The sequence below is a fragment of the Pantherophis guttatus genome, chromosome 4, assembly GCF_059756535.1.
Source record: "Pantherophis guttatus breed Tessera chromosome 4, ASM5975653v1, whole genome shotgun sequence".
NCBI lineage: Eukaryota > Metazoa > Chordata > Lepidosauria > Squamata > Colubridae > Pantherophis > Pantherophis guttatus.
The window spans coordinates 141,139,524-141,164,843 of record NC_142066.1 but is presented as its reverse complement, the minus strand read 5'-3'; the positions used below and the strand labels follow the sequence as shown (position 1 = coordinate 141,164,843).

At 36.1% G+C, this 25,320-nt stretch overlaps 1 protein-coding gene across 9 annotated transcripts in view; it reads left to right on the top strand.

Annotated features, from left to right (window-relative positions):
- Positions 1-25,320, top strand: part of NRP1 (neuropilin 1) — a 163,303-nt gene that overhangs the window by 117,405 nt on the left and 20,578 nt on the right. For 3 of the 9 annotated variants that reach the window (XM_087893002.1, XM_087893003.1, XM_034401877.3), the window contains 4 exons: positions 772-1,106; positions 8,261-8,405; positions 10,287-10,424; positions 13,926-13,985. In XM_087893002.1, coding sequence (XP_087749128.1) covers positions 772-1,106; positions 8,261-8,405; positions 10,287-10,424; positions 13,926-13,985 — 678 coding nt within the window. The remainder of the gene's footprint in view (positions 1-771; positions 1,107-8,260; positions 8,406-10,286; positions 10,425-13,925; positions 13,986-25,320) is intronic. The other 6 variants (XM_087893007.1, XM_087893006.1, XM_087893005.1 and 3 more) reach the window with 3 other exon arrangements.

Genomic DNA, 25,320 nt, shown 5'->3' with positions numbered 1-25,320 from the left:
TTTCAAAGTTGGAATTTGGATCCTCAGGATCTCATTCCCCCCTCTTTTTTCAAACAAATTGAGTGAGAATGATTAAAATTTGCAGAAGAATGTTTTGGCTCAGTGACATCAGTCAAGAAAAGATTTGGTTAAGCCTAATGAGTCAATCTATGGCTCTGTAACACAAGATTTTCGAAATGTGTTTTATTGGCTATTCTATTTTAGTTCACTCAATAATACACTTCTTTGCAGATGATGGTAGCAAAGCTGATAAAAACAATGATAAAAAATCGTTAATACATGAGCAGTAAAACTATTCAGAAGTGCTATGCATATAGGTATAAGAGCCTTGGTGGTGCAGTGGACTAAAGTGCTGTTAAAGTAGCACTTAGCTGCCAGCTGCCTGCAATTACTGCAAGTTCAAATCTCACCAGGCTCAAGGTTGACTCAGCCTTCCATCCTTCCGAGGTAGGTAAAATGAGGACCCGGATTGTGGGGGCAATAAGCTGACTTTGTATAAAAAAGAACACCGCTTAGGGAGGGCTGAAAGCCTTTTTTTTTTTTTTTTTTTTTTGTATATACAAAAAAAAGTATGAAGGCTATTGCTTAACACATTGTAAGCCGCCCTGAGTCTTCGGAGAAGGGTGGCATATAAATCGAATCAATAGATAGATAGATAGATAGATAGATAGATAGATAGATAGATAGATAGATAGATAGATAGATAGATAGATAAATAAATTAGGGATGTATATACAAAACACTTATGTACTTTCTTTTGCTTTGGTTTAGATTATCCTTGCTCTGGCATGCTGGGTATGGTGTCTGGACTCATCACTGACGCTCAAATTACAGCATCAAATGAATTAGATCGGAATTGGCTTCCAGAAAATGTCCGTCTTATAACAAGTCGTATAGGATGGGCACTGCCACCCCCGATTGGTCATACATATACAAAAGAATGGCTTCAAATAGACCTTGGTGAAGAAAAGAAAGTCCAGGGCATAATTGTCCAAGGAGGTAAACACAGAGAAAACAAGGTCTTCATGAGAAAATTTAAAATTGAATATAGCTACAATGGATCAGACTGGAAATGGATTATGGATGCCAGCAAAAAGAAAGCCAAGGTAAATTTATAATCATGCATGGTGAACAGCACAGTTGGTGCTATTTATCTCCAGGATTTTTGATCTGCATGCAAAAGGCTCATTTTTGGAATGTGGTATTTGGTATTTTATTTAGTATCAAATAAAAATAGTCGCTATTCCTGTAAAATGCTACAGAGCTGCTGCAGTTAATGTAGAAAATAGTGATACCATATTTTTCAGACTATAAGATGCTACAGACTATAAGACACACCTAGCTTTTGGGGAGGAAAACAAGAAAAAAAATCTGCCTCTGCCTTTCAGCATCCATCTGATATTCATTTGGCCCATTCACTGCCACCCGTTTGCCACAACCCATTCGCTGCTGTGGCCCATTTGCCAGAGTCTCCGCAGCCCGTTTGCCATGGTCTGTTTGCTGCAGTCCATTTGGCGTGGCCCATTCAGCACAGCCCATTCGGCGCAGCCCATTTGCTGCCGCGGGCCGTTCATCACCACCTCATTCTAGAACAGCTGATTGGCACCGCAGCAAGCCCCCTCCCCCTCCCGTGGCAATATTCACTGTATAAGACACACAGACCTTTCCACCCACTTTTTTGGGATGTGGGGGGAGTGTGTCTTATACTCCAGTATAATCCTCTAGTATATACGGTATTTTATACCTAGAAAACTTCTATCCATGAACTAACAGTGACCTAGCTGTTGCCCAGCTAATCAGGAAAATCATTAGTTCAAATGCTTTTATCTGAACTTCCCAAAGGCTCTATTGAGTCAAGCTTAATTTTTGGAAACTACAAGGATGGGTTTTAATATTTTCTCATATTGTGGATATGGTTAGCCACTGCCACTTTGAAGAGTTTTGCTATTATTTTTATATTTTGTAGCGTAGTCTGTAGCACTAAGACCATTTGGTGGTCTCCTGTCCAAGTATTAACCCTCTCTCATCCTGGTTAACTATCACGCCCTTTGTCAATGTGAAATGTATAGCTCAGTGGTGGGCTATAGATAGTACTTAGTACTGGCGACTGGCTCTAATTTACAACTGTTGTAGCATTTTGTGGTTACCTGACTGCAATTTTCTACCTTCCTTGTTGACTTCTGATAAGCAACTCAATTACGGAGGCCATTACTGCGTAAGTCACTTAACAACTATGGTAAAAATGTTGGTAAAATTGATCATGTGATAGCTCAATGGCCATATTTCTTAGCAACTGAAATTCTGCTCCCAATTGTTGTTGTAAATTCAGGACTATCTGTTCTATCTTTACATGCAAAGTTTCCCACGTTTCATCTCTTTGTTCTAATATGGAGCTTTAAAAAAAATCCATGATGAACTATTACTTGGCCATATTACTAGTATCAGGCACAATATAAAGCAGTTTGCTAGAACTTCAGCCTGTCCAGAAATTGTATCCACTTCTTAATTTCTATAGGAAGAAAGGCAATCATGGATCTATTTTCAAATGGCCTTGAACCTGAAAATAATGGGCTCATCATAAAGTGTAAAAAAATAAATAATTCCGGCAATGGGATCTCACATTGTCTTTTATTAGAAATGCAGATTGTCCTGACATAGCCGTCTAAATGAAGCAGAAATAACATTATATCTTTTTGCTGTGACATACCTTGGGCTACTTAGTCTTCTGGTATTAAATTTAGAGCATTTGTTCTTACTGTCAAAACTAGCAGTCCTGGTAAAATGAATGCTGGCAGACATATTATGTCCATTCAGAGTCTTAATTTCGTAGAAAAGTGAGCTTTCAAAATCTACTTTTAAAAAAAAATGTTTTATAGCATGCATAATCCTAGTAAATATTCAGAATATTTAAAATTGTTCTGTCTGTGGGAAAGTTGGATAAAATCCTGAGATATTAGAAAGCTAGGAGAATTTAAAATAGGACTTAGGCATTTTTAAAATATTAATTAAGCTTTGCTATATGTAATGCTGACCACACTGATTAAAAGAATAAATTAAAAGCAAATATCTTTCTTGAAAAGAAACAGAATTTACTGAGTACATTCTTAGATGGAAAGCACCATATGATAGATTTTTACCTATTCATATTGCTGTAATAATCAGCTGAACTGCTATTTTTACTTAATAACTTTGCTCCTTTTTTTGTATGACATATTCAAACCAGACACACCAAACACTATTCATTATTATATTTTATTAGCTAAATAGTAATTAAGGATGGATTCCATAGTAACAAGAATGGGTCCCTATAGGTATCATAAATAGCCTTTTCTTTTATAGAACTTATGTATTTATTTTTATTCATATCACTCCTTTTGTTAGGAACTCAAGGTAACATACAGAGAACTCATTATTTTTCTTCACAACTGTCCACCTGTGGGTTGGGTTAGGCTGACTGGTTCAAAGTCATCCTTCCAGAAGGAATAATCTTGAGGAAAAAGGGGAGACCCACTACCAAGACAAAAGACAAATAAAAGAAATCAGAGCCAGAACAATATTCTGAGAATTGGAGTGGATTTTAATTGCCATCTGGAAGGAAAGGAAGGATACTGTGGTACCTCATCCATTTCAGTTATGACAACATAACTACAGATATTGGGGAAGTGTCTACAGTAACTAAAAAAATCATCAACATGATATAATTTTACTATCACATCTTGCAGGAACTTTTAAATGTAGGAAGAAAGGTAGCTTTGGATCTAGAAAGCTTCTCTTCATAGCAACTCTGCATATTACAGAACCTTAAAAAATAGCAGGAGCACTAGCAGATTTTTCCCCTTTTTGAGGAGTGGGGCAGTAGTGGGTTGTCCCTGGTTCGGACCGGTTCACAAGAACTGGTACTAAAACCAGCGGGAGGCTCGCCCACTGACCCGGACGTCATCATAGGGGATCTGCGCATGCGCAGAAGAGCACACGGGTGCGCAAGCAAAGCAAGAGCACAGGAGTAGGAGTGATGCAAACCGGTAGTAAAGGCAAGTAGAACCCACTCCAGGAGTGGGGTTGAGGGAACATATGCAACTGGCATTATGATTGATTTTTTTACTTTCCTACGATATTGATAAGTAGATAGAGTGTTTCTTAACTTAATTTTTGTTCCTTGTTTTCAGCTTTTTGATATTGCAGAAATAAATATGATTTAAAATCTAGATTGATTGGTAACCATCTTATTAAATTATTATCTGATTTATAGACTGTATTGGAGATATTTACCAAGGTCTTCTGAAAAACTGATAGAGAACACTGGGACCCAAATATCAGGCATATTCATTTAAGAAAAGATAGTCATTCCTTCCAAACTGTACAAATTCTTTTGTTTCCAGCCCTGCTTTGGTACAAATACACATCTCAGTAATAGCACACACAGTTGCTTTCTATCATTTCAGCCAGAAGTACACAATGAGAGCAATAATTTATGTATAATTATGACCTTGATGCATTCCAGAGCTTCCTTTCTCTAGAGTAGCTGCTACCACCCATATAGCAAGCACTGTTAAATTTCAAAAGGAGACAGATTTATCCAGAATGCTTCAAAGAATACTAAACCCTAATCTGCTGCTTCTGTCCTTTCTCCTGCTTAATTATATATCCCACCATTGAAGACATCCTTCTGTATTTTAATGTCTGTGGCCAAAAGATGAATGGAAAGAGATCTCTGAACTGAAAAGAATTGCTTTTTTAATTCCTAAATAAACATTTCATCAATAGAGACCCCAGTGAAGTTTGTTCTACTCCTATAATAAAAATAGTGATTAGCCTTAACAGTCCCTATGATACTTAATATATTTATTTAGGATAAACTGGGTGAGTATAATAAAAATTTCATGTCCCACACATCTGACATCTGAAGGCTACCTAAGAGAGCATTAAATTTCTATTGAATTCTATGCCTATTTGTCAGTACACTGTTCTGAACAGGTCATTATTATATTTTACTATCTAAACAATAATTACGGATGGATTCCAGAGTTACAAGAATGGGGCCTACACTGTAAACATTCTTCCATTTATAGAATGCATTTATTTATTTATGTATTTACTTTTAATCATATCACTCCTTTTGTTAGGACCTCAAGGTAACATACAGAGAACTCATTATTATTTTTCTTCATCAGTATCAACTTTGAGCCTTGGTAGCACAGTGGACTAATGCACTGTTATTAACATCTGCTGCTTGCAATTACTGCAAGTTCAAATCCCACCAGGCTCAAGGTTGACTCAGCCTTTCATCCTTTCAAAGGTAGGTAAAATGAGGACCCAGATTGTGGGGGCAATAAGATGACAGGTTATTGCTTAACGCATTGTAAGCCACCCTGAGTCTTCAGAGAAGGGGGGCATATAAATTAAAGCAAAAACAAAAACAAAACTTTGGGGTAGGTTAGGCTGACTGGTCTAAGTAATCCAGCATAATGGGCAGAAAGAATAACCTTGTGTAGCAAGAGAAAGAGCCACTACGAAGACAATGGCCAAATAAAAGAAATCTGAATCTGAGCCAGAATTGTAATCTGAAAAATCACCTCAGACAAAACGCTCCCTAATTCTCATGAAGGTAAAAGGGTGGGGAAACACATTCAGAGTTGCAAGATTCTGTTGCTGTAATCTTGAGTAGTATTACCTTCCATGACTTTGACTTCCTAGGCTGGTCTACTTTGAAAGCCTGCAACCAGTGAATTTCTGAGAGTGAGATAAACTTTTTTTTTTTTTTAATTTGATTTATATGCCGCCCTTCTCCGGAGACTCAGGGCGGCTTACAATGCGTTAAGCAATAGCCTTCATTCTTTTGTATATTTTATACAAAATCAGCTTATTGCCCCCACAAACTGGGTCCTCATTTCACCTACCTTAGAAAGGATGGAAGGCTGAGTCAACCTTGAGCCTTGGAGAGATTCGAACCAGCAGAAATTGCAGGCAGCTGTGTTAATAACAGGGTGCACTAAACCACTGTACTATCAAGGCTCTTAAACTTGTCTTTATCCAAAGTCTTCATCACACACGTAGCACACTTTTCTCATGGGACTTTTACGATAGTTGAAATTTGAATTGTACTATGAATAATGATGACTTTTTTATATATAAATAGTTGTACCCTTTGATGTATTTTCTAAATGTTCTCAATATACCAAACACTTCTCTTTTTTAGATTTGAGCAGGAGATCCATACCTTTGAGCACAAAAGGATTTATTTTTGGATAAATATGTGTAAAGTTTATACATAGAACATCTACTCGTGCTGTTATAAAATATATGGTTTATACCTATAAATAAACACCAGGCATAGAATGCTGAAGAGATATATGAATGCACCATTCCTTCAAACATATTTTGACAATTTTGGCACTCATGAACTCAAAATAGGCTTAATGAATGAATAAAATCATTAATAAATGTGTTCCTCACATTCACAGAAAGGAAAATAGACAAGGAATAGATAGGTGACCAAATCATACTGAGGAATTTCTAGATAACAAATAATCTAAATCCCAGCCATAAATCAAAAGCCAAAAATGCAATACTATATATGAATAGGGTTGACCTAAATATTTGTGCAAATGAAATTTTAAAAGGGCAAGAAATCTTTCAACTTCTGAGACATTCTTTTGAAGCACAAGTAATTGGCCCATTCAATTTATGCATCATTCTGATTCGCAAGAAGGCTTTTTCTTCCAAAGAAAAATTTATGTGCTTAACTAACTTCACTATAGGAAGTTCTCAGCTTAATGATCAGAAATGTTTATAATCATAAGTTGGAGCCCTTATGTGGCTAGAAGTAACTTCCCAGTCTTTTTTGCAGAAGTCATTAAGTGAACACTGCAGATATTAAGCAAGCGCTTCAGTTGTTAAGTGAAGCCACTCATTTGAATGAGTGTTTTTTGCTGCAAAAAAACTGCAAAAATCATTGGAAATCATGATCAACTGATCCACCCAACATACAGTCATGGGACCATGGAGGGGCCTGCATGTCCATTTATGCCAACAAGGGAGCACTTTATGAGCTGTAAAGCACCCATTCTGTGCCTGTCATAACTTTGAATGGTCATAAAATGTCTGCTCATAAGTTGAGGACTACCTATGGCTAGTCAAGGAAGAGAACAGAATTATAAAATAAATGCTTAATTTAACACATAAATTAGATATATTGGGTGAAAATTCTCTATACTTTGGTTACTGTCAAAAACATTCTACATTTAATTGAAGTGTTCCTGCCAATATCCCTGACACAAAGCAATTTTCCCTTGGAAGCATTTCTCAGTGGTTTCCATAGAGCTAACATGAAAACTAAATCAGGCTTGAGTTGTAACAAAGCTAGTAAGAGGTCAGAAGTATGAATCAAGATGAATATGGTTGATTTCCATGTTATGGCATTTTCACAAAAATCATTTGAATAATATAGTAGTTTTATTCTCATCTTTTCAGTGACAGCTTGAACAACATATATTTTGTGCTAGTTCAAAAATTCTTTATTACATATCATTATCTTCTATTGTAGGAAAAGTTAGGGATCTACCACATGATTGGCTTTAAATAGCTATGCTTCCAGGGGCAGGTTGACACTTAAAATTAAAAAGTCTGGTCTTCAGAATAATTAAGTTCTGGTTGAGATTTGTGCTATTAATACAATGAAAATTAATGAGGTCCAAATCAAATATTTCTATAGTTGACTGGTTTTCCAAGCAATCTCACAAATACTGTAGCTTTATCGTATTACAAGTAGTTTATCTTTCTTAGATTTAGTTTTAAAGACATCTGTTATTTTACAGCAGCTATTGTTTCTAAAGTTTAATTTGCATACTTGCAATATAACTGTAAGCATCAGGATAAAATTTCTCTCTTGAAATTTTCCCTTATAACTACATGAATGGTGACTGACATTTAGAAGAAACCCTTCCCTGAATATATCATGTATCATATATCATATAAATTCCAAATGTAAGCTTCATTAAAAAGATTTCCTATTAAAACATTTGACTTTCCTACTAGTCCTGATGGATAGATTTCTGGAAAACAAGACATGAAACTTCTTAGAGAGTCTTCAACTATCTTTTCTTTCTTTTATTTTCTAAAGAAATGAGCCTCTTTGAACAATCAGAACTGTGATTACTGTTCAGTTGTTAAGCAAATGGTGGGTGGGGGTGCTGCCAGCTGGCTAAAAATAAACCTATTTGTGATTGTTAAAGCAGCACAATTTTGTATGTATGCTCTACAGATTTTTGAAGGCAACACCAACTACGATACTCCTGAACTTCGCACTTTTGACCCATTGACAACCAGATTTATCCGTGTTTATCCAGAAAGAGCCACACATGCTGGATTGGGACTAAGGTTGGAACTACTCGGTTGTGAAATTGAAGGTAATTGCATAATCCCTGATAAATCTGTGTCATTGATTCCTATAGTGCAGATCTATTGATCCTCCATTAGCTTTTAATATTTAGTGTGATTTTTATAAAGCTTTTCCTATCTTCAACTAGCATATTATACTTTTGTTTGATGCCAGCAGAATTCAACAAATTATGCAGCAGTATATGTAAAGTCTCCTCCTCCTCCTCCTCCTCCTCCTCTTCTTCCTTCTTCAAAATGAAAAATGAAGACATTAGTAAATGAAGGGGTCATTTCAATATGATTAATCCATTTAATTACAATCTCCTATATATTTGGATTAAGTTTTCTTAAAATCAAAGCCTTTCTTCAGGCACACAATTAATACATTTTATTAGATCTGTGGATTAGAGATATGCAGACTTTCCCTGCAAAACAAAGTGAAGTGAAAATTCTGGGAACAAAATTTTCTAAAGCATATGTAAAGTTCAAAGATGGGGCTACTCCCTCCAAAAAAACTCTTCCCTTGCATAAACCTGAGTAAATCTGATTCACATATTTAATCAAAATGAAGAACATTGAGATCAGAGTTTCCTGCTTTGATTAAGAAAAATGAGCACTGTTGTTCACCATATCTAGCTTTCGATTTCTAAAAACTCATTTAGAGACAGCTTGTCCATGTGAGCTATAACTGACTTGATTCAAAAGTTTCATATACAAATCAATTTCTCCCATGAAGATCCTGCTCCTGTAATGGTTTCCACGTTCATTTAATTGTCAGTACATCATTTTGATGAGGAATACCAAAAAACCCAAACCAACAAAATCGCAAGCAAATAAAATCCTCGCTAAAATGGAGAATGTGGCTCCATGTGGAAAGCTCTGCAGACATACCATGAGGTTGTCTTATTGTTTTTATTGTCTAAATTTGTAGATTCTGATATAACTTCAAACTCTATCCAGATAGCTTGCATTAATTTGTCTTAAAATGACAATATATCAGTAAGGATCAGGAACGGTGACTTTGAATTTGATTTGTGTCATCTGCTACTGGTGGAGTTTTGACCAAGTATGAATCTTGAAATAACATTACATTCTATATGCGACTGCTTGAGGGCTCCTGGATTGGAGCTGAAAGGCAAAAGGGAAGCAGTATGCTCCCTCCGATATTGGAGTAGACCAGGTGCTTCAATAGAAAAACACTTAATCTCTCCCCTGGCTCAAGCTGATAAAGAGAGGAGAATTTGTGGCTCAGAGGTTAATACAACTGCCTAATATGCAGGCAGCCCAAGTTCAAATCCGAGTAAGGGTATGACTAGGAGATGAGAGCTAAATAGCTTGAAATAGATCTATACTAGTGTCCCTTTATTTCTTTATCAGCAAATATAAATTTGGTATAAAATGGTTTGTCGTCAATGCAACTGTTTAAGAGCTCCTGGATTAGAGCTGAAAGGCGAAAGGGAAGCAGTATGCTCCCTCCCATATTGGGGTAGACCAGATGCTTCGATAGAAAAACACTTTTACATACATACATACATATATATAAACCATAATCTTTTCTTCCATGTATGAGACTGTGAGAAACAAAAGCATTTGTTAGAGTTTAATTTCACAAAAGAAATTATCCACCTTCCTATTTCCTATCTTTTGCCCTCGTATAAGAATTGTCCAAATGGAAATTTGGGGAGATAAAAAAGGAAAATCAGTAAAAAGCATCATTTTAGTTATTAAATCTTTTTAAAATAATTTTAAATTATTATTTTTATTTTATTCAAAAGAATTATTCTTTTAAATAATTCTTAGTATTTTCACTTCAAGACTTCCCCAATCCTATACTAGTACTGGGACTGTGATGCTCACTGTTTCCAGGTAATGTGTATGCATTCTAATACATTAAAAAACTCTGTGTTTAGATCTATCTGAATCAAGCTGGGATTTTTTTTCAGTCCCTACTTCAGTCCCAACCACTGCTGATACCAGTCCTGTGGATGAGTGTGATGATGACCAAGCTAACTGCTACAGTGGAACAGGTGATGACTTCCATTTGACAGGTGCAGAAACCATCCACATTTCATTCCAACTCTGTTTTCATTCAAATCATTTTCACAATGCCATACTTGTTTTATCTTTATTACTTACTAGAAAAATTATGACATATTCATGCATAATCTGCAACAAGGTATTGAAGTTAATATTCATACTTAAATATACTTGCTCTGATATATCTGTAAAGTTGAGCACTTTAATATGCCTGCCTTTTAATTCTTTTCATTAATAATTTGATTTAAATCTGCTTGATTAGATATGTAACCTGAGTAGATTAATAAACTGAAAATACTTCTTAATTGAGGGATGTAGACAAGTATATGTTGCCTATAGGTAGCCTACAGATGAGATATTTTAGCTTTCCCAGAGCAAATGTATGCCTCAAATATGCCCAAACAGATCAGTACTATTACCTAGCATGTATAACTAAAGTCATGATACATAGTTAATTTCAATATCTGTGACCTATCTATGAAAATAGGAAGGTTAATAAAGATTGCAAGGAAGTGATGGTATAAGTTTAGTTATGAATGAAAGGAATAAAATGTATGTTAAAAAATATTATTTGGTGTCATTTTGGGTTGTATTAGATACCAAAGAATATTGATAATGGAAAAATCATGATAGATTTGGGGAGAAATTATGCAATAAAATAAAAATGAGAACAAGGGGAAAAAACCATTCTATTAAGCAACTTGAATAGATTAATAAGAACAAGATAAGAAAATAAAAAATAAACAATCAGGCTACTTGGAAACCAAGAATAAATTAAAAGGGTGACTATCTAACAAATAAATATTATTTGTTACATAAAAATGCAAGTAATAAATAAATAAATAAATAATATCTGTCTAGGAAAAATTCTTTGTTTCAAATGCATGGTTTAAACATAAGTCTATAAGTCATACAATTTTAGAATTGTGAGCTGCCCAGAGTCATTCGGTTGAGGTGGGCAGCTATAGTGAATGAATGAATGAATGAATGAAGTAAAGGAACAAACATAGATCTAAAAACAATGAATGGATGAAATATGGATTTAGATATTGAAGGTATGATACAGTGAAAGAGACTGTGGATGAGGAGACTGTGGATAACTGCTTATAACTGCTGCAAAAATGATGAGAGAAATGTAGAGAAGAAAAGATAGTTGCAAAAATGTTGACAAAGAGCAAGGACATATGAAGATGTGGAGAAAAAGTGGAGGAAATTCATAGTACAGAAATCATGCTAGAAGTAAATGAAGAGACTGAGCCAAGTAGGTCTAATAGAGTGATCAGATTTAAAATTAATTATAGAATAAGAAATAGTAATTTGTCAAAGATGAAATGAATGGTAAAAAGTCCAACAAAAAAAACCAAGGACAAGATATTCATAGGCAAAGCAGGATGAGTTTTTTAAGCTACACCCATCCGTTGTACTCAGGGATGTTTTGAAGACTCTAGAAAACGAACATGATAACACCGTAACTCAATAAGTGTTAACATGTAATGCCTCTATGAAAAGTGCAGCTTCATTGTATATTGCAGTGAGGAATATGTTATCTGAAAATTAATGTATCAAAGACCAAGGCTGATGTTTTTGACAGGGAAATCAAGTGAACAATTACAAGTTTTACATAAATAGCTTAAGAAACTACAGAAATATTCTACTATGTAGCAGGTAAAGATGAAAAATGAAGATGAAAAGGCAAACATGAAAAAAAAGTATGCATATGTGGGTAATTTCGTGCCATTTTATTTTGCTGAAGTTGATTAAAACACAAACAATGGATTAGAATTAAATTGTAAAATACATGTTAACCAATTGCAGTACAACGTTAGCCCTAATAAAAATCCTGGGATTTATTGTTTAAAACACAATGTGTAAATAAGAAAAGAGAAAGAGATATTTTCTTCCCCCTGAAACAACCTTTTAATACAGAAGTATGCTAATCACTTGTAATTTAACTGTCTTAGCTGGATTGCTAAGTAGGCTAATGCAATCTTGGCTGCAATCCAGTTTATTTATAACATGGGGTAGTTTTCTTCCAAATTCCATTTAGCAAAGACATTACAATTGGAGCAAAGAAAAGGGGGGGGTTCCTACTTTTTCCTTTTCATTAATATTTAGCCTAAACTGGAACTCAGTGGTAGTCTGTTCTTCCTACTTCAGAGATGCATTTAAGTCTCTACAGCTCATCTAAGCATTAGCAAATTAAAAGAATCTGCAAAAATCAGAGAGCTAAAATAGTGTCTGTTTCTTATAGAAGCTACACTTTGGTTAGCTGATGAAGCTGTTTGGAATTTTCTTATCTCATAAAACTTTGTATCTGATTTGTTAGTTAGGATTTGTCTGTTAATCAAAGTGATGACCCTACCAATAAGTGATTTCATTTTCATCCTGATGAGTTATTGTCCAATTATAATTAATAAAGTAATATATAGCTGGACAGGTTAATATTTATTCTTTCTTACATGATAGTGCAGCTTCCAACATCACTAAATGCTTATATTCTCTTATAATGTGTTATTCATTGAAGGCATAGATAGCCCAAATAGACCCAGTTGTGGGGGCAATAAGCTGACTTTGTATAAATATACAAAAGGATGAAGGCTATTGCTGAGCACATTGTAAGCCGCCCTGAGTCTCCGGAGAAGGGTGGCATATAAATCAATTTTTTAAAAAAAGATTAAAAAAAAATAAAATCCATTCTTATTAGGCATCACATAGCAATGATGCTTGGTTTCCCTCTCCATCCCACCCAAAATTTTATGGAAACAATTAAAATGTATTAAATAGTTTGAACTACTTTTTTAAAAACATCAAAGTTAAGCAAGCTCTCAACATTCTCAGTTCCATAACATGGATATTATGGTATTTTTCTCTGGAAACATTCCATAAAACAATATACTACATGAAAGAATTGTGCCTGTCACTTTAACATTTTCTCTTCAGCACCAAGACAAAGGAATGGGATTAGATATTACACGTGTGTCAAACCCGATTGTGTCACGGGCCGGATCGTGACATATCGTGACATTTTTTGCCTTTGCAGAACCAGGGTTGGCGTGGCCTACGTGTGATGTTTCCAGCCCACTGGTCGTCAGTTTGACAGGCCTGAATCATTAGAGAGACCTCTTTCTAGGATCAATCAAAATCATACTCGCAGTATTTCAACTTTTCTTGTGCCAATTGTTTTTGCTTAGTTCTCTTAAATCATTATTGTGCAATGGATTGTGCAATGGAAGAATAATGATAGAATCTAACTAACAATTTTAAATTCAATGTGGGGAGAAAATGAAAAAAATTGTGTTATATTCAAGATAGCGTGTTTTTCAAATAAAGTGTCTCTTGGGAATATATATATATATATATATATATATATATATATATATATATATATATATATATATATATATATATACATACCCCTTGATGATTCAATTTATAAATAAGATGATAAATGGATGGATTTTGACTTTTCTTTTTGTGTGCGTGTGTGCGTGTGCATGCAATTTTTTTTTCAGGGAGTACCACAGCTACAATCACGGAAAAACCAGTACCAACTGATACTACAGTTCAGCCAGGTAGGCTATAAAAATAATTGTCTCTGGATAAAGTACACTACATTTCTGAATTGTGTGTTGTGTCAACAACAATTTAAATGAATTGCAGGGTCTTCCAACTTGCCTTCCTTCAAAGTGTTTGAAGGATAATGGAACATCTGAATTCTAAGCTCGGTTCACGAAACGCTTTCCTTCTTTTATCCAAATGTGTATGCAGTAAAGAATGAGTGTTGATGTATGCCAAGTTGTGACAATAGTATGAAAATATTCAGCAGCTGAATTGCACACTGTACTTTCTGGGAGAAAGATGATATCTTGTGTATGATACATTATGTGTTTGCAAACCAAAGGGAGAAAGTCCATGGAGAACAGGAGTAAAGTTCAGGCTATTTATATCTGCCACTCTTCTGGAAAAACTTTGCCAGGTTTATTTTTTCCCCCTCCAATCATACAGTTGGCAGTTTTACAATATTCTTTCCTAGGTAGACTTCTTTGAAAGATTTTATGCAAATTGCTTAAACTTGAGCAGAGGCAAAACAAAAGTTATTACTGGCAGCTGGTCCTTTCTCCTCAATCAATACAATAGCTAATAGTGGTTGGAAAAGCTCTTAATTTGCAGTTTCATTGGGCTATTTTATTATCCTGCATGGGAGAGAGAGAGAGCGATAGAAAGATCCCCCCCTCAAATTCTCTAAGTCTGATCAGCAGTTTTAAATGCTTTGTGTTAATAATTGTAAAAAGGGGGAAAGGTCACTCCTCCCGTTACTCCCATTTCCTTTATTAAATGACAATCAGGCACAGCCTGAAAAGTAATTTCACAGGCTATGTGTCTTTGTGTATGCCTCTGCCATACTGAGGCTTTGCTATAAGCAAAAATTAAAAAAAAAATGAATGTATCAATAATGAAAAAGCTTCCATAAAAGACAACAGTGTGACAAAAAGCAATCAGAGTAAAGTAATTAATTCCGAGATTTTGTCTCTTAACCTCTGAATTTCCTTGTCATAAAATGTTTTCCATGCTTTAAATTAATTTTTCTTCCTCCAAGTTTATTCAGTCAGCATATACTATTGTGAGCAGCATCCTGTTTTTTCTATCTTCATAGTGTTAAAAAAAAAAAAAGCTTTGTTGAAACATTACTTTGAGGGCTATTTTTTTCTTGGCAATAATCTTAGATTCAGTATTGTTTGATTTCTTTGTATCTTGAAGGCTTGTCTATGGAGATTCTCAGTCATCTGGGTCATGGTTGTCTCAAAGGTTCTTTTTCAAAAGGTGACTGGACTTTGTTTTTTTCTGAAGACATTTCACTTCTTATCCAAGAAGCTTGTTCAGTTTTTCAAATCTTCTTCAGAAGTACTGAAGAACCTTCTTGGATGAGAAGCGAAATGTCTTTAGAGAAAAACAAAGTCCAGTCGTCTTTTGAAAAAGAACATTTGGGATATCTTCAAGGCTTATAAACAGAAACTTATAATAAGGTATTACTATTGGTTCTTATTTTTATTGGTTTCTCATTGGAATATATATGTTTTATTCATATTTCTTAAGCAAAGAAAGATTTGTGTTTCTTTAGAAATGATTCCACTTTTGTGCGATCCCTGAGCAGTTTTAGGAAAATAGAAGTAGGACCAGGGGTGGGATTCTATCAGTTTGGGCTAACCAGTAGCTCCGATGATCAGCTGGGAGCGAACCGGTTTGCCCCAATGATCAGATGGGCCCGCCTACACTATTTTCCTACCTTTATCTTTTCAACTGATTCACGCAGCAGAGCAGATTGCTGCGCCCCAGCTGTGTTTCTCCTCCGAAGAAACACAGAAGTGAAGATTTCTTCAAAATGTGCACACACGAAGTGCGCGATCACCAAACTGGTTGTTAAACCGGGAGGAGCCCACAACTGAGTAGGGCTGTGAAGCTAATCTAACTCTGCATCTAATCATGACACATGTAAAAAAAAACCCAAAAACCAGGCAGATCATTGTGGCTGACAAAACTAAGTTTGCTGCATCCATTGTCAGCCATTCAGTCGTGTCTGACTCTTGGTCATTCTATGGATCAGCATTCTTTTTTTTTTTATTGCAAAAGTTTTACAATTACATTTTCACCCCTTTCCCCCCCCACCAGCCCCCCCCAAACTTCCCAACCTCCCTAACCCTCCCTAACCCTCCCCTCCCCCCAGACTTCCCTATAATATACTCATAACTGGTAAAAAAAAAAAACACACACAAAAAAAAACCCCTTAGTATGACACTTATGTGTAAACTTGAACCCCTCCCTCCCCTGTATAATTTTTCTTTTTACCTCATTTCATTAAAATATTTCTAATACATTATTTTCAAATAAAAGCTATTTGATACTTTCTAGTTTGATATTTGTTCTGAACATATTCTATCCACCTTTTCCATTCCCATTCATAAGTCTCTTGTGAACAATCTTTTAAGTATGCTGAAATCTTCGCCATCTCTGCAAAACTGGCCATCTTCAAAGTCCATTCTTCAATAGTGGGCAAAGCTTCATTTTTCCAATATTTGCCTATCAACAATCTTGCTGCTGTTATCATATACAATATCAATTTTGTTTCACCCGATGTAAAACCCTTAACTATACCCAATAAAAACAATTGTGGAGAGAATTGAATTTTTTTCTTCAAAACATTCTGCATGACCCACCAAATTTTTATCCAAAAAGCCTTAACTTTCCTACAGGTCCACCAAACATGATAATACGTAGCATCCAAACATTCACATCTCCAACATTTTGGCTGAACATTAGGGTACATACATGACAACTTTTTGGGATCTAAATGCCATCTATAAAACATTTTATAGAAATTTTCCCTCAGATTCTGCGACTGTGTAAATTTAACATTCTGAACCCAAATTTTTTCCCATGTTTCCAACATCACTGGTTCTTCAAAATTTTGTGCCCACTTAATCATACAATCTTTAACTAATTCAGTTTCTGAGTCCCTTTCTAGCAAAACATTATAAAGCCTTTTGATATGCATTGGACCTTTCTCTTTTATATGTCTAACCAATTCTTCCTCGTGCAACATAATACCAGTTTTTTGGTCCTCCTTCCATCTCAATTGTAATTGATTATATTGTAACCAAGTTAAATTAATCCCTTCGTCCAACAGTGTCTGCAATGTCTTCAGCTGCCATTTGCCCGCATCTGTAATAAGAACCTCTTTGTATAAAAACCCCCCGAGTGACATTATATTTGTATTCCACAAAGTATGACCAAGATCCAGCCATAGCGGTATTTTATAATCCCATTTGAGTCGGTGCTTCTTCCAAACTCTCATCAAAGAGTCTCTAAGTATATGACTTTTAAATACTTTATCAACTTTGTCATCATAAAATAAGTAAGCATGCCATCCAAATTCAAGATCAAAACTTTCTGCATTCAATATTCCAGCCTTTTTACTTCCAAACCAATCACTTGTTAAAGTTAAAGCTGCTGCATCATAATATAACTGTAGGTTTGGAAGTTTAAGACCTCCTCTTTCTGGAACATCTTGCATAATTTTCAATTTCACTCTCGGCTTTTTCTCGTTCCAGACAAACTTATTGAGTCCAGTTTGCCAGAGTTTCAATTGTTTATCACTTTTAAGCACCGGAATCATTTGAAACAAAAAAAGAAATCTTGGCAAAATGTTCATTTTAACTGCTGCTATTCTTCCAAGTAGAGACAGTTGCAGTTTTTTCCAAGTCTCCATGTCTTTCTGCACCTCTCGCCACAATACCTCATAGTTATTTTGAAACAATTTCATGTTTGATTCTGCAACCTGAACTCCTAGATATTTTACCTTAGGTACAGTCTCAAAACCTGCCCTCCTTTCAAGCTCATGTTTACGATCTTGTGTCATGTTTTTAGCTATCATTTTAGTCTTTTTTGAATTCAGTCTAAAACCTGAAACTTTACCATAGTCTTGTATAATGTCCTTCATCAGGATTATTGATTCCATTGGTTGGGATAGGGTAATAACCAGATCATCTGCAAATGCCTTTATTCTGTAATCCTCTTGCCTAATCATTATACCTTTCAAGATATTAGAGTCCCGTATTGTATTTAGCAAGACTTCTAGTGTTAGAATAAATAAAAGTGGGAACAACGGACATCCCTGTCTTGTTCCTTTTTCAATGTTAAACTCTGTTGTCAAACTTCCATTAATAATAATCTGTGCCTTTTGCTCTTGGTAAATTGCTGAAATCGCCTGTATAAATTGATCCCCAAAATCCATCTTTTTTAAAGTCTTTAGTAGAAAATTCCAATCCACTCTATCAAAGGCCTTCTCTGCATCCAAAAAGACCAGCACTGCAGGAATCTGTTTATTCTTCTCAAGATATTCCAATAAATCTATTACTTGCCTTACATTATCCTTCATGTGTCTGCCCTCGATAAATCCCGCTTGATCATCATGAATCACCTTTTGGATTACTGGCATCAACCTGTTGGCTAATACTTTCGCATAGATTTTATAATCTGTATTCAGAAGAGATATTGGTCTATAGTTCTCTGGTTTTTTAGGACCGACTTGTTTAAACGTCATCTTCATCTTTCTGGAGCAAAGAGCAGAATAATCGAAGGTCATCCGAAAGCTTCGATCTTGCTCCCCCCATGGCTCCAGTCTCTTGTGCAGTACTCTTAACTGCCTTGTCTTGTCTTTCCTGTTGTTGTTGTTGCTTTTGTTTAAGTAACTTAGATTGAGCTCGAGTTATGCGTTGATCCTTAACTTCGATCATCCGAACCGGGTCCAAGATTGGAGAAGATTCCAGCAAAGGCTCATCCAGAAAACCTCCTTCTGCGCCTTGCATTTCCTCTAATTCCTGCTTAGACTGTTCTTGCAGTTCTCGTTGAGGTTGCTTCTCATCACTCTCCTTAATCTCCAAAACTGTAGATGTACGTGGGGATGATGTTCTTTCCTTAAGAATAGTAGTGTAAAAGTGCTCTGCCTTCTCCACGGTATTCAAACGATATCTTTCTACCTTGTATCTGAAAATTATACCAGCTGGGGCGTCCCACCGAAATGGTATCTGTAAATTTTGCAATTCCTTAACAAGAAAGCCAAAATCTTTTCTGGTTTTCAGCATTTTAGAAGGTAATTCTTTATAAATTCCAATTCGTGAGCCCCCCACTTGCACAGAAGTATAAAAGGATTTTTGCAGGATGTCATTTCTTATTTCTCTATCTGTGAAATATATGACCACATCTCTGGGCAATTGTCTTTGTCTGGCCACCCAAGAATTCATTCTGTAAATTTTATCTATTTTGTGAAAAACCACATCAGGATTAACTTGTAAAATCTTGGCCAGGGCCTCAGAACAAACCTGTCTCAAATCCTGTCTTTCCTCTTCTCGAATTCCTCGAAGCCGTATGGCAAACTCCATTGCCCTGAATTGTACCATCACAATCTCATTTTCAACTCTTTGCATTTTATTGTCAACATCAGCAATTTTATAATCATTGTCTTTCATCTTAACATTAACTTCTGATTTAAGTTCTTCAACTTTAGAATCAACTTTCACAATAAATTCTGCCAGGCCAGACGCCACTTCTGATATTTTTTGGATCACCTTGTTTTGATTCTGTTTCACCATATCTTTAACTTCATTAATTTCCTGCATAAATTCCTGATGTGATTTTTGAAGTTTATCATCTATCTCCTGTTGAGATTTTTGAAATTTATCATCCAAAGTTTTAGAAATAAATTCTTTTAAATCTCCCACATCAAAATCTTTTTTCTGAGTCTGTATCTGTTGTACTGGGGGAGGCTGTGCTTTATGTGTGGGAGATCCACCTCTTGTTGCCTTCGCTTCCTGCTTCTTTGAGGCCATCCTGCCACGTAGGCTGGTTTTACTAAAAAGGGAAGTTCTTCTTCCTCTCCCACCTCCACAAAGACTTCTAAAAAAGTCCCCCAGATTTAATCAAATAAGAACCAAAGTAAAGCAAAGTCCAGTATTGAAAAAGGAGAAATTTCTCTCTTATTTCTCTTGTTACAAGCGAAGCAACTTCGTAGCAGTTTAAAAACTTTGTAACAAAGCAAGATGAGTTCAGCAATCCACACTCGCCAGCTCGTTAACTCTAAGGCTAAGCGCCATGTTTTTACAGTTCACTTTCACTCATCCGCATTTTTTCACTCAGATTAGAAAGCCAAGAAAACTCTAATACTTGCGATTCCAAGTTTCAGGGTTCAAGTAACAGTATGCTGCTTATTAAGGCTGGTTCCTTTTCTTTCAGTTTAAAGTTTCCTGTAGCCGGCTTGTTCTGCAGAAGCAGAGTTGTCCCACGCCGCCCGGAGTTCCAGCAGGTTGAATGGGAGCCGCTCCTGTTCCCTCCCCAGAAACTATTCCCTGGGGGGGTTGCAGGGGCTCAACCTGTGCCCTGCGATCTCTCTTCAAAAATCCTAGAGATTTTTGAAGTTTTCGAGCCGCTTCTTAGTCGCGAAGCGGCTCTACAAGCGGCGGGGCTGGCGGAGCTTCAAAAGGCACCGCCGCCGCCGAAGACAAGGAAACCGGAAGCCTCTATGGATCAGCATTCTTCATGCCCTCTTGTCTTGCAGTACCTCCTTCAGATATACCATTTTATCCTGGTGTCATCCTTTATAGTGTCCAGCCAAAGTCTACTAGGGCAGGCCCTTCTACTTTTTCCAATCCCAGCATGATTGATTTTTTTAAGTGAATGAGCTCGCATGACATGGCCAAAGGAAAACAGCCTTTATTTGGCAATCCTGTCTTTGAGTAATATTTTTGGTAAGTCTTGGTCTAGGACTTCTTTGTGATTTTTGCAGTCTATGGGATGCATAATAGTCATCTCTAGCATCACAATTTGAAGGCATCCACCTTTCTCCTGTCTGCCTTTTTCAGAGTTCAAGTTTTGGAAGCATAAGTAGCAACTGGAAAAATTATTGCTGCTGCCACCGACGATCTCCCATCGACCCGTACGCTCCCACAGAGAGGGCCTCCTTGGGGTGCCATCAGCCAAACAGTGCAGGCTGGTGACCCCCAGGGGGAGGGCCTTCTCTATGGGGGCACCTACCCTCTGGAATCAATTGCCTCCAGAGATAAGGAAAATCCAAGACCTCAGTGCCTTCCACCGTGCCCTTAAAACCTTCCTTTTTCAGCAAGCCGGGCTGGCCTAATTTTTTAAGTGTTTTTAAGTGTTTTGTTTATTGTTTTTAATTAATGGGGCCAAATTTATATATGTATATTTTAACTGTATTTTAATATTTGTACTTGATGTTTTTACTTGGCTGTTCACCGCCCTGAGTCCTCAGGGAGAAGGGCGGTATACAAATTCAAAATAAAATAAAAAAAATAAAAATAAATTGCGTTAACTAATCTGCATTTGGTTAGGAGGCTGCTATATTTACTTTTCCAGATGTTATTCATCCTGGACATTGCAGTTCTTCCAAGGACTATATGCCTTCAGATCTCAGGATTGCAGTCACCACATTGGTTGATTTTAGAGCCCAGAAAGATGAATTTTGATGGTCTCATTGTCAGGTTGTACTATGACCTGTGTGTTCTCTTCAACCATCATTATTGCTTAACGCATTGTAAGCCGCCCTGAGTCTCCGGAGAAGGGCAGCATATAAATCAATTTTTTAAAAAAAAATAAATCTTTTTTTGCTGATATTAAGGTACAATCCAAATTTTTCACTTTCATCTTTGAATCTCAGGATTAGCCACTCCAGATCTTCCTTGCTTTCCACAAGCACTTCATTCCTGCAATTTTCCCTGCATTACTAGAATGGAAAGTATAAATCCTAAAAGATTTTTTTTAAAAAGTGGAAAAATATCCAAATCACTCCTCTACCCCCATCTTAAAAACCCAAATCAAAAAATCATGACCTCACCAATACTATAATGTTAACTTTTTCATTGTAACTCATAGTCAGTCACAAAATCAAATAAACTAAAATCAACCCACAGCTATAAGGTTGCCCACTTCTATTACAGAAAAATCAGTCTGTGTCCTTCTTTGTAAATAGGCTATGATAAAAATATCAAATTGATATCTCAATCAAAGCTCCACCTGTACTTTTATGTGTATTACATTTTTATAAAGCATGAAAACAGGATAGTACCATCATGATGTCCCTCTTAAATTTTCTGACCAGAGTTTTGCAGACTCCTGGTTGTAAATATCACTAAAGTATTCTCCAGAGCCTTGACCAACACCAACATTCAGAAGCATTGATACCTTTTCAACTCTTCAAAGTCCGAATTTAATATCTAATGTATTTAGAATTTAATATTTAAAGTATCACAGGGAATACCATGGCTTTCATAATTCTGATATTTATAGGGTATTTGTAGGCATTCAAATATCTTTTCCAAGGCCTTGGGCTGGCTACCTGTATCAAGTACTAGTGAATGGCATAATCCTTAATTGTTTGTTCTTTTTACTATTGAGAGTTGATCTAAAAGAGAGTACTTACCATTTCAATATATTTATTATCAGTTTTAAGGCTGGATGTCCCTAGTTTAGTCTTTTTTATATTTAATTTTAGCCCTATTTTTAATGCAATGAGTTCCTTGACTTTTATTATCCCAGACCCTCTGCATTTTTGATTGTCAGAATAGTGTCATCAGCATAGTGCAAGTTATGAATATTTCTTTCTCCAACTTTAAAATCACACTCATCTTCTTCCAATCCATCTTCCCTTAATAGATATTTGGCATATAGATTGAATAAATATTGCTTTACTTTTTTGGCAACCATTTTGCCATTTTGGAGCCATTTTGTCTTGCCATGTGCTGTCTGTACCATGGCTTCCTGACAGGTTGCAGATGAGCATCTTGAGATGTTCTAGAATTCCTTTTTTTTCCTAAACTCATTCCACAGCTTGAAAAAATACACTCAATAGATCATCTTTCTGCAATCAATGATGCACATAAAATTCATTTTTTTTATTATTTGGCTTTCTCTGTTCTCCAGCAATAATATCATGTTAAGCTGTCATCTGCATTGGATGATCCTTAGTATTATTTTGCAAGGAAAATTAAGGGTATTATACAATAGTTTGCACATTTTGTTAAACCTCATTTTGGAGGGTACTGTAGACTTGCATTTTTGGAGAAGGGAATTAAATTCATTCAACGGCTTGCATCTACAAAGCTTGGAACATTACATTTCAAACCAGTATTTCTCTGTTTTGGCAATTTTTCTGGGCTTCCCCATGTTGGCTAGGAATTCTGGAAGTTGAAGTACCCACATTCTCAAGTTGTCAAGGTTGAAAAGCACAGCTTTTGGCTATTAGAGTCTAGTTGGATTGAAATGCTGTATGAATTTAGTTTAAGTAATTAAAAAAAAGTAAACTTAACATATGCCATTCTGATGCTTTGGTTTCCCTATCTTACTGTCTCAGAATTCCTATTCAGTTTAACAGAATATGGCTACCAAATCTGAACTGCAAAAGTTTGTACAACCAATGGGTTGCAAAAATTTATTTTTTCCTACATCTCTTTGCTGCCATCTAGATTTATCTAGATTTTTCCAACTCAGATCTTACACTCTCAAACTCTTTAACCTTAATGTACACTAGACCAATCAATGTTCTCCATACTACTAAAAGCATTTCAAAAGTGGAGTTTGCAACTGCACCTAGGCATGATCCATTCTTTTCCATGACTTTTCAGCAATTACAATGCCTGTTAAAAATGAAATATGTCACAGAGGTGACTATTTTGAATTACGTCTATTCATAGTCAGACTTACTCTGGTGCTTGGTAGCTTGATGGTTCCATTGTTTCACCATTACTTCAAAACTGGCTATGCATCATATTCCTTTACTTGCAGCAAAGCTGTCAAAACATATCAAAACTGGGTGGGCCAAGAAAGACGAATGACATTGCAAAGGGCTTGGCTGGCTGGCTGCTCATGTGGAGCATTAATTGTTCCAGCTGTGAACAAGATGTGGCCAAGAAATGCAGCTGTTGGCTACTCTCATAGGCCAGATTTGTTTTAATTACACAATAGCATGTATGTCTGTGCTTTCAAAGAGTCTTATAGAGATTTGGATGGTGAGATTTTGTCCTCAACTTTAATTTAAACAGCTTGTTAGGCATCTATCGTGCTGCTGCATTTGCTGCTTATCTGGAAAGCTGCAAATATACAAACTGGGTGGTTTGTGGGGGTTTTGTTGTGGGTTTTTATTTTTCTTCTTGTAATCAGGAAGCAAGATCGGGGCTGTATGAGAGTATCCCAGTTGTATTGGCTCAGGCATCAGAAATGATGAATGAGAGAATATATGTCTGGAATTGCTTGGGAATGCTTTATACAGAGTGAAATAATTTGGAAGATTGGAACATGGCAAGTTATTGCTAACCCAAACTGGCATTTACTGACATCTTTATGATACTCTAAAAGAGAGTGGAAGGCAGACTATGTCAGCCTCTCACAGACAGCAGGGACTCCTGTATAATGCTGTGTATAGCAAACATTGGCATATGCATCATAACATACATTCCACTGCAGAACTTGGAATAAAATGTTTTCGCATTTGTTTTAAAATGCTTAGGTGGGTGTATCAGACATCAGTTGCTTTCAAGTGTTTCTGCTGTAATCTATACTAAAATTAACAATTGCATCAATATACAACTAGATATGAGCCACGATGGCGCAGTGGTTAGAATGCAGTACTGCAGGCTACTTCTGCGGACTGCCGACTGCCTGCAATTTGGCAGTTTGATTCTCACCGGCTCAAGGTGAGAATCTCTCCAGCTTTCTGAGGTCAGTAAAATGAGGACTCAGATTGTTGGGGGCAATATGTTGACTCTGTAAACCACTTAGAGAGGGCTATAAAGCACTGGGAAGTGGTACAGAAATGCTATTACTATTGCTATACATCAATACAATATATGCAACCATTTGAAGTTACTATGGCACTGGGGAAAAATGACTTATGACCAGTCCTCAGAACTATCACAGCATCCCCATGGTTGTGTGATCAAAATTCAGGTCCTTGGCAATCCACATGTATTTATGATAGTTGCAGCATTCTGAATCAGTGATCACCATTTGCAATCTTCCCAACTGGCTTTTGACAACCTGTCAATGGGAGAAGCCAGAATCACTTAATGGCCGCATGATTCACTTAGCAGTTGCAGTGATTCACTGAACAAGCATGGCAAAAAAAAGTCATCAAATTGGGCACCTTTTACTTAACAACTGCTTTGCTCAGCAATAGAATTCTGGTTACAGTTATGGTCATATGTCAAGGGTTACTTGAATAAAGCAAATGATATTCTTTTACTTAGAGAAAGAATTATGCCCAAATGTAAGCAATGGATACAGACTTTCTGAATTCATATAGAAGCTATATACTGGTGCAGGCTTGAAGTATACTTAGCAACT